The 17,225-nt window shown below is 41.8% G+C and overlaps 1 protein-coding gene across 3 annotated transcripts in view; it reads left to right on the forward strand.

The window, feature by feature from the left end:
* The window catches only part of KDM3A (lysine demethylase 3A), a 59,890-nt gene that overhangs the window by 38,265 nt on the left and 4,400 nt on the right, over window positions 1–17,225 (forward strand). For all 3 annotated transcript variants that reach the window (XM_075563109.1, XM_075563108.1, XM_075563107.1), the window contains exons 11-21: window positions 1,519–1,723; window positions 2,568–2,782; window positions 5,550–5,702; window positions 5,836–5,931; window positions 6,468–6,595; window positions 7,136–7,331; window positions 8,283–8,455; window positions 8,796–9,032; window positions 11,088–11,259; window positions 13,906–13,993; window positions 15,074–15,204. In XM_075563109.1, the coding sequence (XP_075419224.1) occupies window positions 1,519–1,723; window positions 2,568–2,782; window positions 5,550–5,702; window positions 5,836–5,931; window positions 6,468–6,595; window positions 7,136–7,331; window positions 8,283–8,455; window positions 8,796–9,032; window positions 11,088–11,259; window positions 13,906–13,993; window positions 15,074–15,204 (1,794 nt within the window). The remainder of the gene's footprint in view (window positions 1–1,518; window positions 1,724–2,567; window positions 2,783–5,549; window positions 5,703–5,835; window positions 5,932–6,467; window positions 6,596–7,135; window positions 7,332–8,282; window positions 8,456–8,795; window positions 9,033–11,087; window positions 11,260–13,905; window positions 13,994–15,073; window positions 15,205–17,225) is intronic.

The following is a 17,225-nucleotide window of genomic DNA, read 5'->3' on the forward strand; positions in this document are numbered from 1 at the left end:
ACTGTTTGTTGGCCTTTCGGACTGTTCTCTGGTCGAGTCCGATGGGGTGCCAAGACCTGGCCCCAAAGTCTACCCTTAGTAACCCCTGGGGACTTTGTTGCTTTGCTCCCCTTGCTGTTCTGTTGCACGCTCTTAATGTTTTGACTCGGTGTGGTGCGATCAGATCGAGTGGAATTCCCACACGTCTCTAGTGTTGTCTCCTGTAGGGCTATAGATCAGTGAGGATGGCGTGTCTCATAGTGGGGTCGGCCATGTGGTCTTCTCCGTGGATTGGCTGCTCTGAGCGGGAATATCGTCCTCAAGCTTGGTGGTCCAGGATGTGGTCCACTCTTTATTCCTCTCCCTTCATATGCTCCCGTGTGCTCTAATCAGACGTGTCCCTCTCCCGGAGCTGCCGATTCATTGCTGTCCTCAGAAACAAATTCTTCTGGGGGAAGGGGCAGGTGTCCATCTGTCTGTTTTCTATGAACTATTCCTGAAGGCTCATCATTTATGAATGGAGTCCTTTCTGTGTTGTTTGGGTTGACAAAAAGATCCTCCTTTTTTTTATTGGATGCTTTTTCTCTCTCTGTAAAAATAGTGCTAACTTTTCTTTTTAAATTCTTCTGCCTGCTATAAATTAAAGCTTTATAAAAACATGAATTTTCTCAGAACTAGAATAGTGTCTTTAGGCAATGCTCTTAGTCCCAATAGGACATCATCAAAGGACATCCATCTCTTGGAGGCATTTAGAAAACAGCTTTTATTTTAGAGGCCAGGCTTTTGCTTTGCAGCTATTTGGTCAGCCTTTGCAGACCACTTTAAAACACCTTGGGCCTGTTTTCATTTTCTTTTGAGAATGGAAAGTGGCAGAATCAGTTCTCTGTTTGTTGAGGTGAAATTACCTGTTCATTCAAGATTTTACTGATTTTGAGTTAAGCATCTTGATTTGGGAAAGCCATCCCAAGTTGTTTATCTTAACTAAGAGTGTAAATAGGGAACCTGGTGGGGTACTGGCTTATTCCTTGGATTACTAACACCCAGGTCCAAAGTTGAGCTGCTCCTCTGGAAAAGATGTTACCTCTTCTCATAAAGATTCATGGTCAAAGAAACATTAAGGAGCAATTAATTCTACTTGATCCTGTAAAGTCCTTATGAGTTAGCTAGCATCCACTCAGCGGTAGGCTTGTTTTGTGTGGGGGCATTTAGGGTTGCTGTGATTTGGAATTGACTCAATGGCAGTGGGTCAGTTAGAATTGTGAGCAGTAGGCACTAACTTTAAATTGGGAGTTAGAGTTGGAATTTTAAGTTGCCAAATGGATTCACTAAATAAGAATTGTTTTTGTAAAGAAAGCAAAATTTTTCCACTTATTCTGATAGTTGTCTTCTGTTAACCTATTTTTAGGAATTGCAACTGAATCGGATGTGAAGAAAGGGAGTTCTTGTTTTGTGAAAACTAGCCTTTTGGATAGAACCCAGTCAGCTGTTGCTGTGATAAGAACATTTTCAAAAACTGTCGGTCATCTTTTGTTTCCCTAGCCCCATCTCGGAAGTCCGTTTTGACAGACCCCGCCAAACTCAAGAAGCTCCAGCAGAGTGGCGAGGCCTTTGTACAGGATGACTCCTGTGTGAATATTGTTGCTCAACTGCCCAAGTGCCGAGAGTGTCGCCTGGACAGTCTCCGCAAGGATAAGGACCAACAGAAAGACTCACCTGTGTTTTGCCGATTCTTTCACTTCAGGAGGTGAGGTGTATGGGGAGGCGCTCCGATCGTGTGGACCTGTGCCACACTCCCCTCCCGCACACTCCCTTCAATTAACAGTACATCTAAAACTTAACAAGAGCGGAGAGATTATATTTGGTTTCTGGATTGGAAATCTGGATGTTATTGCATATTGTTTTTCTCATTCTCTTTTCCAAATATTTTTAAGCAAAGAACATTATAAAACAGTGCTAAGAAACACTACTAAAAAAAGAAAACCACTAGTGGGTGGGGAGGGAGAGGAAAGGAAGGCTGTGGTAGTAAGGGCTCAGTAGAGAGAACATGTTTGGAAATGTTGATGGCAACATCCACGATAATGTACAAGTGTCCTTAGTGCAATTGAATTGTCGTGAGATTGTAAGAGCCCCCTCTCCCGAGAAAATGATTTAAAAAAAGAAAAGCACTGTAGTAACTGCTAATAACTTGAGATTTAAGCTTACTTGGTGAAGTAGAGTTTTCACACTCATTCCCAAGTAATTTGCAAAGGCATCCACTATGAAATGTGTGTAGCATCTCGCGTCCTGATAACTATCAGCGTGTGTTAATACCCATATTACTGTGTGAGAATGATGCCTGGCCTAGAGTAAGTTATCAGTAAAGGTTAGTTCTGTTCTACTTCCTCAGAAGAAATCTGTCTTAGTACCATATATACTCATGTATAAGCCGAGTTTTTCAGCATATTTTTAATGCAGTTTTTGTGGTAAAATTAGGTGCCTCGGCTGATAATCAGGTTGGCTTATACTCGATTCGAGTATATACGGTAAGTGTATTAAAATACTTGTGTGTGTGAATGCATATGAAACACTTGTATCCTTTCTTCTCCCAGGTTACAGTTCAACAAGCACGGTGTGTTGCGGGTAGAAGGCTTCTTAACACCAAACAAGTATGACATTGAAGCAATTGGCTTATGGTTGCCTTTAAACAAAAACGTGGTGGGGATAGATTTGGACACAGCAAAGTACATCCTGGCCAACATTGGAGACCACTTCTGTCAAATGGTGATTTCTGAAAAAGAAGCTATGTCAACCATTGAGCCACATAGTAAGAGCATCTCTTAGGGGGTAGGATTGGAGCATCTCTTAGGGGGTAGGATTTTTGAGTCCAACTTGTGATTTGTTCCTAAATGATGCCAAACTCTTTAAATGTGTGGGGTTCATTTTCACTCAGAATTTCAGATTGTTTTGATATAATGAAGTTGCATTTTTCCTTTTGCATATTAGGAGGTTGCTTTCTCCTTGGTTTCATCAGAATTTACCACCTGTGTGTGTGGTGGGGGCAGGGAATGTTGTTTGTGTATAGTTTACCATAGAGCTAGAACCCCTTTTTTGTGAGAAAGGGTCTAGGTGAGACCCACAAAAAAGGGGTGAGGCCTCAGTAAAGGTTATGTCCTAGATGTACATTTTAAAGAAAATAGCAAAGAACGGGGTCCACCCTACTCCCAACCAGAGCCTGCAGAGTTGGGCCTCAGGGTAACGAATGTATCAGACCAGTAATCAAATACCTGGAGGTTTCAGGTGGGTGTGTGCATGTGTCTCACACTGAGCTGGCGGCCCAAGAAACTACAAAGACCAGTGTGGCTGACACACACTCTCCAGCTCTCCATGCACTCTCCAGATGTGTGCACATGCCATGTAGACACGGGATAGCAGCCCGATGCACTAGGGTTGGTGTCACCACCACCTCCTTAGACCAGGCCATCCAGAACCCTTAGTCATGTTTAGTACCACTTTTATTTTTTTATGTATGTGTGATCAATTTAAATGCAGTTTGCATAATTGTACTACTTCATAATCATGCAAGTGCTGATAACATGGTTTTCTGAAATGGTTCTACGTTGGATTACAACATTATTAGTCACAATAAACACCAATAAATTTGACAAAATCAGCCACTATTAAAACCCCTCCAGCAAAGAAAATTGTGCTGGGTGAGAGTAATGGGCTCCAGCCTGAGTGAGAAGTGCTCAAAATGAAGCTTGTGTGGAGTTTTAGCATATGAACCTATTAATGCCTGCAAACTGGCCTTACCAAATAAGTTATGTTACAACTAACTGCAGGGGTATTTTTATGAAAACCCACAAATGTCTGCCCAAAAATTACACAACAGCTTAGAAGAAATCATTTTGCTGTCTACCTCCTCTTGACAGTGCCCCCCGCGCCCGTGGGGTCCATGGCACCTGTACCCTCCAAGTGACGCCACACCATTATTCTCCCACCACTGTATCTTTGCCAATTGGTTGAAAGTTCAGAGTGAAGCCTTTCTCAATTCTAGTGGATTTCTTTGTAGATGTCGCATGGCTGCATATGTTTCAGTGACTAAGTTCACACATACCAGTTGTAGTTAGGTATTTTGGCTGTAGATAATAGAAACTAACTAAAGCTGGCTTTGATACTGGCCCCCTGCCCCCAAAGAAAAAATTGATAGTGTCATATTCCCCAATCCAGGGGATTGGAATCCAATGTTCCTGGTAGGAGAGGTTCATGAGGGTCCTGGGATCGTGAGCTCTAGTGACAACCAGTCAGGTGAGGAGCAGAGCAGCGTCAACCTCATTCTACTCTGGTGAGGGATTGAGACGATTGTTATAAGTCCAAGGATCTTTTTAAAGCTTTTTCTCTATAATTTCCTATTTTGGATAAATGATACTGTCCAGTTTCCATAAGATACAAAATTTCTTTATTAAATCCACGTAAGTAAAAGATTTAGAGGAACATAGTTGTGTTAACTGTGGTGAGGCAAAAATGATTGGAATGTACACAGTCCTTTAGAACACACTGGAAGCTTTTCTCCTGACTTAGCTAGGCTGTTTAAAGCGTGGAATGTCTTTTTCTTCATCATATGTTAGTATCTACTTTTTCATACCGAAAATGGCACAAGAAGTTGTCTTCTCTGAGCATAATTAGGCAACCCTTTCCCCTAAAGGTTTAAATGTGACATGGTGGTCAAATTGGAGAGAAACAGTCACTGAGTGATATGGAAAGACACTGCCCTCTGACCTTCAAATTAGGAAGTAGATTTCAACCATTATACTTCTATTATTTTTAACGACACCCATATGTGGCGGAGAGCTAAAAATAGGCTCCAGTGAAGCAGTCTCATCCAGGTGACCCGGGGAAGGTAGTTCATGAAATCCCTTCGCTTGCAGAATACCCAAAGATCTCTGTGTTGTGTGCTGAGCTTTCACATGATAGTGACATGGTAGAAGGGCACTCAGCGAGTGGACTTGTTTCATGTAGACTGAAGCCTGGTCGTTTGGATCACGTTCAGATTGTAAACTTGAATGTTTTATAGTGAATCTTGGCTTTGTACTTCTGAGTACACTGTTTTTCCTTCGGAAGTGGCCTGGTGTAGCTGTCTGAGATTCTCAAAGGGGGTTCGTGATCCAGAAAACGCGTACCCACTCCTTGTGCTAGCCTGTGTCTGAGCGCCCATGCATCAGCACAGCTCCGGCTGCTGTCCTCCTTTACATGGTCAGCAGAGCTCCTTGAGGCAGACGCACCACTAGAACAGGCGGCTTGTATCAAGCTGACGCTCCACAAAGGCGAGGAGGCTGCACCTAACTGGAGTAACAGTGGGAAGGGACAGTCAGCCATCAGCTGGCAGTACAAAGGGTGTGTTGAGGATAGCCAGGGAGCTTCATGGGAAAGCTGGCATTTGGGACTGGTCTCTGGGGGCCACAGAGAATCAGAGTTCATGGGAACTCAGATGGAGGAACAAATGACATCAACTCTTCTCCTCCCTCCCCCATCTTCATGTTTTAATTCAGAAGGTCTCCCCTCCCCCAGACTAAGTGATTTATTTATTTCTGCAGGACAGGTTGCTTGGAAGCGAGCTGTCAAAGGCGTTCGAGAAATGTGTGATGTGTGTGACACAACCATCTTCAACCTGCATTGGGTGTGCCCTCGTTGTGGGTTTGGCGTGTGTGTGGATTGCTATAGGATGAAGAAGAAAAATTGCCAACAGGGTGAGAACTGACTTGATTCTCCTTCAGCCCTCTTACCAACCTATGCATTTCTTTACTCTGTGATGGAAGGATTTCTGAAGCAACGGGGGCAAGAATCCATGCGGAACAGTTACTACGCATCACTTCTTTGCAGGTGCTGCCTACAAGACTTTTTCATGGATAAGGTGTGTGAAGAGTCAGATCCATGAGCCAGAGAACTTGATGCCGACACAGATCATTCCTGGAAAAGGTAATGTCTGGGCTTTACCCGAGGGCCTGACACTTGGGCTTAACTGTATGTCGTCTAGTTACTGGCTGACTTTATCTTGGTAAGAGTGATACATTTTCCAGAGTAATGCTAAATACTGAATCCAAAACTTTATGACAGCCTTGTAAATAGCTTGGTGGCAGGAAAGAAAGCGTTGGAGAAAGGCTGCTATTTACTAAAACGCACTTATTGCCATCAAGTTGATTCCGACTTAATAGTGACTGTATAGGACAGCGTAAAACTGCCCCTGTGGGTTTCCGAAACTGTAACTCTTTATTAGAAAGGCAAGCCTCCTCATTCTCCTGAAGGAGTTGCCTAGTAGTTTCGAACTGCTGACCTTGTGGTGACACTTAACCAGTACACCACCAGGGCTCCACCAAGTGCCCTCAGAGTGAAAAAGAGGGAGGTTAAAAAAAAGGAGTCTTGTTGGATAATCAGCTTCTGCTTGTATTGTTGAGGTGGAAGGTACCTAATGTCCTTGTTCAGCCTCTTACATCTGCCTTTTCTTCCCCTACTAGCTCTCTATGATGTTGGAGACATTGTTCATAGTGTACGAGCCAAATGGGGAATAAAGGCAAATTGTCCCTGTTCAAACAGGCAATTTAAACTCTTCTCAAAGCCGGCCTCAAAGGAAGACATAAAACAGGTAATGTTATACTTCAAGCTAGAGTTCCTGCTTTTGTGATTATTCTTATTTTCCCTCAAGCAACCTAAGGATTTCTCTAGGATGTTTGAAATGAATGTGGGAACATTTGTCCGTGGAGAGAGATTATTCATGTGTTACATATTAGTTCATATACAGTCGTGTTTTTACATTTAAATTAGCTAATACATCATACCTATAATTGATATGAAGAATTGAAATAATGATGAAATGGACTTTTATGCATCTATTATCCAACATAAAGACTAGATATTTCCTTGGCCGCCCTATGTGTCTTGTCCAGTGAAAAACTGGTGATAAAAGGGTGGAGGAAGATTATCTGGCTCTCTAAGTTTTTAGCATGTCTTATGTTGGTGAAAATTAGAAGCTTTCCCACCTTGTCGTTCTGATAGATTATTTCAGAATTCCTGAAACTATGGGATGGTTTTTGTTTTGGAGATTACTTAGGCTGTTAATGGGAAAAGATAAGAAAAAGAAAGTACTTTCTTGTGCATGCAGAAAGTCTCTTTTTCAACTTCGCAGACTTCCTTAGCTGGAGAAAAACCTACTCTTGGTGCCGTGCTCCAGCAGAACCCCTCGGCGATAGAGCCCACTGCTGTGGGAGGTGATGCAGCTCCCAAGCCCGCCAGCAGCACAAGGCCTGCCTGTCCCGCCAGCACATCTCCATTAAACTGGCTTGCTGACCTGACCAGCGGCAATGTCAACAAGGAAAACAAGGGTAGGTTGTCCCTGCTGCCGTTTGGGTTCAGTTCATCCAAGGATCAAGGCGCAACTCCCGTTGCTGTAGAGCAGAGCGATTAGGTGTTATGTGCAGTGAGAAGTGGCTCCTGGGCATCATCCTGGAGGCTGCACTAGTGCAGCCCTCTAGAGAGGAGGAAGCCTGTTTCTCTCGTGCAAAGATCCTAATTAAAATGTTAGTGAATTAACTTTGACACTAAATAAAGCAATTATCCAAGTCAAGAGAATTTTTCCCAGACATTACAGCTCCAGTTTGACATTCAAAAAGTAGAAAAATCACATTGTTTGATGAGACGCAGAAAAGGAATAAAATTCAACACCTATTCATGGGCTGGGGGAAAAAACAAAACAACCTACTAGCAAATTAAGATTAGGATGAAACTTCCTTAATCTAAAAACTTTCTACCAAAAACCTGATGATGAGATAACAGTTGTGTTGATGGTTCATATATTGTTTGAATCCTTTCTCTCTCCATTCAGAAATGAGACCAAGGACACTTGCTCTTCAAGTGATCTTTTTACTGAATGTCAATAGAGTGAGGTTAAATTTTTTTTTAAGCATAGGATTGATTGGAAAGGAGGTAATAAGGCTTTCACCAATATTTGCAGATAATCTGATTATGTAAAACAAGTCCAAGAGCCTGCATTTGATCAGTAAGTCTTATCAAGGTTGTGAAATTACTAGGTCTGCTTTTAAAAATGACTGCTTTGTGCCAGAAACAGCAAATAGAAACTGAGATCTGACTCTGGTGGTTTTCACACCGAATGGTAATCCCCGTCTCGATCAATAGTGGTTTGAGTATCTATCTAATTTTGTGCCACCAGTAAAATGAAAACCACAGCTCAAGTAATTCTGTTAGCAGAAGACTAATGAATGATTTTCCTTTCAGAAGCTTTTTTTTCATCCGAATGTTTCTGGTTTTGTTTTTAGAAAAACAACTGGCAATGCCAACTTTAAAAAATGAGATCAAATGCCTTCCACCCCTCCCCCTTTTGAGTAAATCCAGCACAGTCCTGCATACCTTTAACAACACAATTTTGACACCTGTAAGCAACAATAATTCTGGTTTTCTCCGAAATCTTTTGAATTCCTCAACAGGAAAGGTAGGTGATCATGTTCTTGTTTCTACTCTATCTTAGAAAGCTGAATAGTGACAAAACAATGGGATTAGAGCAAATGGACATCAGAAATAGACTACTTACCTTTTCTTGTGGGCACTGAATGTCATGTAATTACTGTGGGTACCCCGGGGTTATTTTCTCCTCTTAGACTTTTTCTTGTACCTACTTTAGTGAGTAGGAAGAGAGGACTTGCCTCTTTGCCTGAAGTCTTGGCTTAGACTCTTCTGCAGGTATAATGTATATGCTTAAAATTACAGCTCAGCGAGGGTGTTGATACTGGGGAATGACATGTTTAAAAACTTGTTTTCTTTCTGAAATTCAGACAGAAAATGGACTCAAGAATACACCAAAAATTCTCGATGACATCTTTGCTTCCTTAGTGCAAAATAAGACTTCCTCAGATATATCTAAGAGGCCTCAAGGACTGACGATCAAGCCCAGCATCCTGGGCTTTGACACGCCTCATTACTGGCTCTGTGATAATCGCTTGCTGTGCTTGCAAGATCCCAACAATAAGAGCAACTGGAATGTGTTTAGAGAGTGCTGGAAACAAGGGCAGGTAATGTGGGCCTCGGCTCTCCCAATTGATTCAGATCCCCTAGCCGTCGTTCCTTCCCCCCCGCCCCCCATTGACAGCTTCGCCCCCAGCTTCTCTGCCACCCACCACCCAGTAATCAATGGCCTACCTTGGTTGGTTGTTCAGGGTGAGTATAATTAGGGTAGAGCATGGCTGTGAGTCTCAAACCACAATTGGTTTTGCGCCTTCTTTTCCCATTGAGTTTTGGTTGCTTCTGACAAGTTATCTTGGGATTGCTGTGAGAGTATTAATGAGAGGCTTAATGAGTTCTTATCTAGTAAACCACAGCAAGGCAAATTGGAAGTATGATTAAGAAACTTATAGAATTAGAAGAATTAAATGTAAAAATTATGCTTCCCTCTCCCATGAGTTTAAATATTTCCTGACTTAAAAACTTAGTACCAAGCTTCAGTAATTAAACGTGTGCTACACTGTTTGGCCATAGATTTTTGGCAAGGGAACTAAGTTAATCCAGTAGGGAAGATTAGTTTCCTCGATGCATGGTGCTAGAGTAACTGACTGGACTGTACACCAAAATTAAAGAGGAGTCAAAGACCTCCGTGTAAGAACTGAAACCAGGAAATGGTAGACAAAACATGGGAGTTAATGCTTCCTTGGGATTTCGATTTCAATTGTGTGTTCTTAGATAATACACCAAAAACCCAAGCAACAAAGACAAAATAGGCAAGTCGGATTTCAACAGAACTAAAATATTTTTGCACTAAAGGAGTTTATCAACAAAGTGAAGGGACAGTGTACAGAATGGGAAAAATATTTAGAGAATATATATCTGATACGGGTTTTATATACACAACATAAAGAATTCCTACAACGTAAACAACAAAATGACAACTCAGTCAAAATATGGCCAAATGACCAATACACACAAGAAAAAGAAGTCAACGTCATTCGTCATTAGGGAAATGCATGCAGACCCACAGTGGGGTACCACTGTGCCCTCATTAGGATGACTGCTCTCAGAAAAATAGAATTCATTTATGGTGAACGCTGACCCGTTGTAGAAAATACTAGTGGTTCCTCAAAAAGTGAAACATGGGTCACGATGTGAACCAGAAGCCCTCTCTTACAGAGAGGCTCAACACTCAGATGTAGCAGTCTCAAATACAGCGCTCCTCACAATAACCAAAAGGGGGAGCATTCCAAGCCTCCACCCACAGATGAATGGATAAATAAAATGTATATACAGACAAGGTAATACTCAGCCTTAAAGAGAAGTGAACTTCTGATACTTGTTGCAACATAAATGAGCCTTGAAAACATGCTGAATGAAATAAGTCAGATGCAAAAGGGCAAAGATTAACTGCTCCAACCTGTGTGAAATATTTAGAATAAGTAAATTAATAGTGACCAACTTAGACTAGCTATTAGCAGGGTTAGATAGGAGAGGGAAATGGAGAGACTGCTTTAGGGATACGGAGTTTCTTTTAAGGGTGATGAAGACAGTTTGGGAGTGACATTGCATAACAGTGGAAATAATGTCACGGAATTGTGCACACAAATGGTTGAAGTAACAAGTGTTTAGATAAGTTTTTTATACCAAAAATATACTGAATACCAAATTTTAAGTACAAAACAAAATGATTGAACTCATTGCCAGTATTTTAAAGTCAGGCTGTTTCTCATAGAATTACAATTTTTGCCTTGTCTTGGATAGCCCCAAGACTTGACAACTTTAGCTCCATGTTTCTGGCTGGTAGCAGCAAACTAGAAGGCAGTGGGAGCTCGTGTGTACAGCACCTTTCTGCCTCTCCTGTGGTTCTCTACATTTTCTGCCTGCCCCTGAGCATAGAGTTTGTATTCCATCTGAGTCAGAAGATTTGATCTTTGACCCAAAAAACTGATTGATGCAGTATGAGAACACTGTGTGGTAGATGAGCAAAAAAGCAGTCAATGTGAAAGTTGAGCGAAAGGACAAGACAAATCTACCCAGAAGCAAACCAACAGCTGTTTGTTAGAAGGGTTGTGAGGGATCGTGCTAGACTACTTAGTACTAACATCTGTGTTCTCTTCTTTCAGCCGGTGATGGTATCTGGAGTGCATCATAAGTTGAACACTGAACTCTGGAAACCTGAATCCTTCCGGAAAGAGTTTGGTGATCAGGAAGTTGACCTAGTTAATTGTAGGACCAATGAAATCATCACAGGAGCCACAGTAGGAGACTTCTGGGATGGATTTGAAGATATACCAAGTATGTATTAAATATATTCTAAAGCAGTGGTTCTCAACCTTCCTAATGCCTCGAGACCCTTTAAATACAGTTCATGTGGTGGTGACCCCAACCATGAAATTATTTTTGTTGCTACTTCATAACTGCCTTTTTGCTACTGTTATGAACCGGCAACCCCTGTGAAGGGGTCATTCGACCCCCCCAAAAAGGGGTCACGAGCCACTGCTGTTGTTCTAAGGGGATTGAAGAGTTCCCAGATGGTACAAGCAAGGAAGCACTTGGCGGGCAGCAGTTTGAATCCACTCGGGCACCTCCTTCAGCAGGTGCTTTCAGGGAGTCACTTTCCCCTAGCTCTCAGCAGCTGCAAGTCTAAACTGACCTTTGTCCCCATCCCTTGTCTCTCCAGAGACTACTCAGTAAAATGATAGGATCGTAAAACAAAAAAGGCCATGAAACAGTTCAATTCTGAAACCTACGGGGTTGTCATGAGTGGAATCAGCTGACAGTGACAAAGGGGATGAAGAATGTGAAAGGAGAAGGGGGCCTAGCAGTTGGAGGAGACTGAGGCTTCTGAGTGACAACAGTATTTTTCATGCTTTTGTTGTTTAAAAATTGCCTCCTCTTTCGCTTTTCTGAATTGTATGCTTTCAACTGAAGCCGACTTACTTTTCAGTTCATTAGACATGAAGGCTTCAGTCATTCCACATCTGTCCTGTGACAGGAACGGTGCGTGCTACCTGTATGGTGAGCAGGTGTCCTTCAAGGCTGGTGGTTTTTATGTGTACCCATCTTCCTGCAGACTTTTAAAAAAATCATGTTAATTATTGATAAAGTGCCAAGGAATGTGATCACCTTTGGGTAAAGGGCACCCATGGCAGTGGAGAAGGCTGATGTATCCAGTTGTCCAGGTGGGGCCCTTTCTGTAGATTGGACAGTGGGTGATCTGGTTACAAGAACATGAAGTATAAGCTGGGCCCTACAGACATACCTTAGCACCTCCACAGATCACCGCGCCCCCAGTCCACTAGAGTGATTGACCACTTACCTCCTGAATAGGGAAAGTTCACATGTTGATCATTCTCACTCGTCTTTTAAAGTAACCATACTTCTACCTTTGACTCTCTGTTAGCTGCGTGTACAGGCTGCAGCCCATGTCTTTAAGCCTTCATAACAAAGTTAGAGCTAATTCTTCTCTAGAGGGTAATTAGATTTTCTAGGAATTGATGCTAAGGTGGTTAGGATGTGTATGTTTTATTAGCGATCACCTTGGGTGAAATGAAAGGGGAAGAAGTAGGATTGGGCAGAAGGAGAGTCCTGGTAGGGATTCTAGTCAATGTTGACCCCCTTCGTGTCTTGTATTGGGTTGAAGTGGGAAATGTCCGGGCCTCTGCTCCTAACTCCCTCAGTCTTGGTATACGCCTTGTCCTTGGTGCAGTACAATCTGCCAGGCTTCCCTCTGGAGCAGAAGCAGACTTAAAGGTGCCTTCAAGGGTGGGATGTGGCAATGTGTTGGTGTCTACCCACAGTGTGTTTCCAATTAGGCCTGGGTTCAAAGCCTGATTGTTTGTATGTAGTTGCTGAATATATGAGTTTACTAATTTAACTTTTCTGGGTTTCAAACTTACTTATGCCTACAGGCATTTGAGGCAATCCCAAAGTCCGTGTAGCTTGTATGTTCCAGACTGAGTATTCAGTTGTGCACATATTCAGCACTCCCTCCTCAGAACTTCTGGTGCTTTTCTGAACATCCATTGTCTTCTGTACTTGTTGCCTCTTGCAGTGTGCATCTATCTAAACTTGAGTTTAGGAACAGTGCTTATAAAACATTAATACCTTATAAAACATTATACCATACTAATGAGTATATAACTTCTAAAGGCATATCTGGGTGCTAATTCTGATTCTGCTATTTAATTGCTGGATGACCTTGGGTATTATCAGTTCCCTCATTAAAAGTCAGAATGTTAAATATAATGTATAATCTCATTGGGATATTGGTTTATGTGAAGATTAAGTAGTTAAACACTTAGCAGAGATTAGGATGCAGCAGGGAATTTCATTGCAATTCCTTGGTTCTTCGTTATCTGGAATTGCTGGCCACTGGTACTGAGAAAGTGGCTTTAACCTAAGCCCTGTGGTAGGAAGGTGAGAGCGTGGTCTCTGCGTGAGCAAAACAAGTGATGCTGGCCTCAGATGTTGATGGGGTTTGGTTATTAAATGCATTTATGTCGGGCAGTCAGAGCTCCCCACTTCTTTGAGGCCATAGTGTAGGAAGAACACGTAGGAGTTGAGGAGGGTTGATTGTTGGAAAATACATGTTTATGCTGGGCAAAAGGGAGTGGCTAACATCTCAACAAGGACAAGCAGCGGTTTAACGGCTGGGAGAGCTAGACCCCTAATCCAAGTTAGTCAATTGCCTTCATTTTGCTCTCCCTTGCAGCCTTTTGAGTATAAGTGAATTTCTTGGCACTAGATAAATGAAATGATTGGTAATTGGGGGATGGTATTAAAGAAAAGTATTTACATACTAAGTTTGTCAGGTTATTAAAATTTTAGAGATAAATGTCTTTTCTTTGCATTGTTGGTCTAAAGGCTAATTTGGCATTTATTTTGGTCTGTTTCTCAGTTATGAATAGTAATAATTGAGTTGCTTTTGTTACCTTTCAGATCGTTTGAAAAATGAAAAAGAACCAATGGTGTTGAAGCTGAAAGACTGGCCCCCTGGAGAAGATTTTAGAGATATGATGCCTTCCAGGTAAAATTCTGGGGGGTGGGGAGAGATGTTCGTGTTCTTGATTTGTCAAAATGAATTACTGGATGAGGTAGGGAAGTAGTTTTCTGGGAAATAATCATCGTTCCCATAGCTTGTGCTGAGTTTTCATTTCTAATTGGTAATATTTGGAGACATGTATTTTCAATGAGATAAAGTTAGTGACTTTTATATTTGGCTGAATAATTCAAGCACTACACAGGCTTTCCGTTATAGTTCTTTGACAGAAGAGAGGCAAGAATTAATTTGTCGGAAGGTCCCTGTGTAGAGAGAGCACACAGTTGGTCCTCAAACACTAAGAAAGGTTGGCGGTTAGAGCCCACCTGGCACTCCCACAGGAGAGCAGTCCTGGTAGTGCGTGTGCTAAGATTGTAGCCAACGAGGCTCAGGAGGGCTTGAGGTCGAGACCAGAGCCCATCCAGGGATAATTGGACATTCCAGCACAGAGGGCGACACGGAAGATAAAGGGTTTTCAAGGGTGGCAGGGTAGAGGAGGGAGGGGGAAAAAGAGGAACTAATGGGTTTTGAAATTGCTGATGGCAATACCTGCTTAATATAAGTGTGGACTGTTAAAATATATGTAAGATTCCCCCAATAAAATGATTTATTAAATTTTAAGAAAAAAACACCCCACCCCACCCCACCCCGCAAAGATTATAGCCAAGAAAACACTATGGAGCAGTTGTGTGTGTATCACATTGGGTGGCCATGAATTGGAATTGACCTCAGAGTAACTAACAACAGTGCAGTCAGGCCTATCAAGAGTTTAGGATGATGTGGTTTTGTCATTGAGTTAGACAGTGACACATCTGAATGGGGGGCTATATTTTCCTGAGTTGAACTTGAGACTAAAGAAGCTTCAGAATGAATTCATATATCCCTGTGCCATTTCTTCTGATCTGGAATTTTTGACTTAGATCTTATCCTGAAATAATGTGATATTGGAGAGAAAAAAAAGATGTCTGGGCTATTACTAATGTTTGTCTTTACCTTTATAATGCCAACTGTGTTATGAAGCTGTAGGAGAACATGCTTATTTTCAAAATCCTGCTTGTCTCATCCTAGGTTTGATGATCTGATGGCCAACATCCCTCTGCCTGAGTACACAAGGCGAGATGGCAAACTGAACTTGGCCTCCAGGCTGCCAAACTACTTTGTTCGGCCAGATCTGGGTCCCAAGATGTATAATGCTTACGGTAAGGAATAAATAGCTAACTTTAAAAGTGATAAAACAAGTCACAAATATATAAAGCTTGATTTTTGAGACAGAGGACATGGAAGAAACCTATAATCCTAACACTTAAAAGGGCAGCAGTTGTCAGTTTGCCCAGTTCCTTTCACTCCTTGACCACCGGCATGCATACGTCTCTCCACTTCATAGTTGGGAGGCAAGTGCCATTTGATAGTTGTTACACAGGCTCTTTTAATGGTTGAACCATTGGATGAATATAGTTTTAGTAATAATTTCAACATTGATGGACGTTGAGTTCAATCTGCTATATTCCAGTTGTTTTGACATCTGCAACATAATTGCAATGTTCTGCAGTTGGGACTAGAATAAAGTTGGGTGTTTTGAAGGAATTATAGACCAGTTTATTATTGAATGAAGTTCCAGTGGCTTGGGGTTTTTTTGTGTGTGTGTTTGTTTGGTTTTTTTTTTAGTGTTTTATAGCATTTGAGCCTTATTTTTTCCATTAACTTTAGAAATGACTTACTTTGTTCCTCCCATAATTATTTGCACATCCTCTTCTACCCCATTCTCTTAAGGTTTGAGGGTGAGAATCCTTCTCAAGAAAGGACAGTCTGTTGACTTCCTTCCTTGTTGTTTTCTCCTGAGACTAAGGGAAGAGGAGGTAGAGGGGGAAAGGATTGAGGAGGCCCAGGAAGAGGGGATAAGAGCCCACTGTTCTGTTATGGTGGTCTCTGTCCAGTGATCTACCAGGAATGAGACTGGAAGACATTCTTGAAAGAGTGTTTCTGTTGGAAACGTGCTTCCCAACAATCTTGATATCTTAGATCCTCCTGCTAGGGTAGGATGAGAAATGGTCTGTGGGAGAAAGATCTCCCTGAGTTAGAGAGCCCTGAGTATGCACTGTGTCTAGACTGATACTGGCCACCTCTCCTTTTTGCTCCCGTCCTTTAAAACCTGATCAGGGCAGCTTGAGTGATCCGGACAGGATCTCCAGGTACACTGTTTACATTAGCAGTTTACAAGGAGATTTTGTAAATTAAAGCATATTCCATTTTGGAGAAAAATGGATACTGTTGTCAATGATTAGCAGCCCTATTTTAAGATATCATGAAGCTTTGTGAATAGAAATGGATAGCATTTTTCAGGACAAAGTCCTTACTTGGTTTAAGTAGCTCAGCAGCAGGTCTTTGCTCCTTAAATAATGGGAGACAGCAGTGTGGCTCTGTAAAAGCTTTTCCTATGAAAAGAGTTGGTTATAACCAGAAGTAAACATTTAGGTGCCGAAAATGTTATTTTCCAAATACTTATACTTTATCCTAAGCATGAAGGGTTGCCAGGTTTCAATGGCTGGTTGATTGGACTGACTGACTCATCAAAGTAGAAAGAAAAGAGTCTCCAAAAAGATCACTTAGTCTGCCTTCTCCCAACACCAAGATTTCAGAACAGTAGAAATGTATTCTGGGCCTCGCAGAAGCAGAGGCAGGTCAGGGAATAAACCTGGTGCTCCTGATTTTCATGCTTAGCACCCAGCTTCTGACTCCATTTACCCTGTAGCCTTGTTTTCTTACAGCCCCGCTGTTTCAGGCTGTGTTTATTTTCATGGAAGTCCATGATATGTTTCTGGGGATCCTCCATGTTTCTTTTTAAAAGAAATTTGGTTCCCTCTGAATTCAGGCTCCCTTCAGTGTAAATAACTGCTTCTATCCAATGTGCAGAAATCCTCATGGCTAGGGTGGGATCGATTTATTAGGACTTCTGGCTGGGTGGGTTTCCTCATTTTATATTCTTGTTTTAGTCACATGAGCAATTTAAACCAACAAGCAGCCCCCAAGGATGCACTGAGAACCATACTCTTTTCGGGGCTCTTTCTCCCAGATCCATTTATATCTATCCATGCTGTCATATGTAACTATTTTCTTTCTGTAACATTAAATTGGTTTTATTTGTTTCTTAAAATTTACCTTTAGAACTTTTTTAAGAAGACATTTTCTAAGCACATTCAAAAAGGGAGAATGTACTTCAGGG

The sequence above is a fragment of the Tenrec ecaudatus genome, chromosome 11 (genome assembly GCF_050624435.1).
Source record: "Tenrec ecaudatus isolate mTenEca1 chromosome 11, mTenEca1.hap1, whole genome shotgun sequence".
NCBI classification, from domain to species: Eukaryota; Metazoa; Chordata; class Mammalia; order Afrosoricida; family Tenrecidae; genus Tenrec; species Tenrec ecaudatus.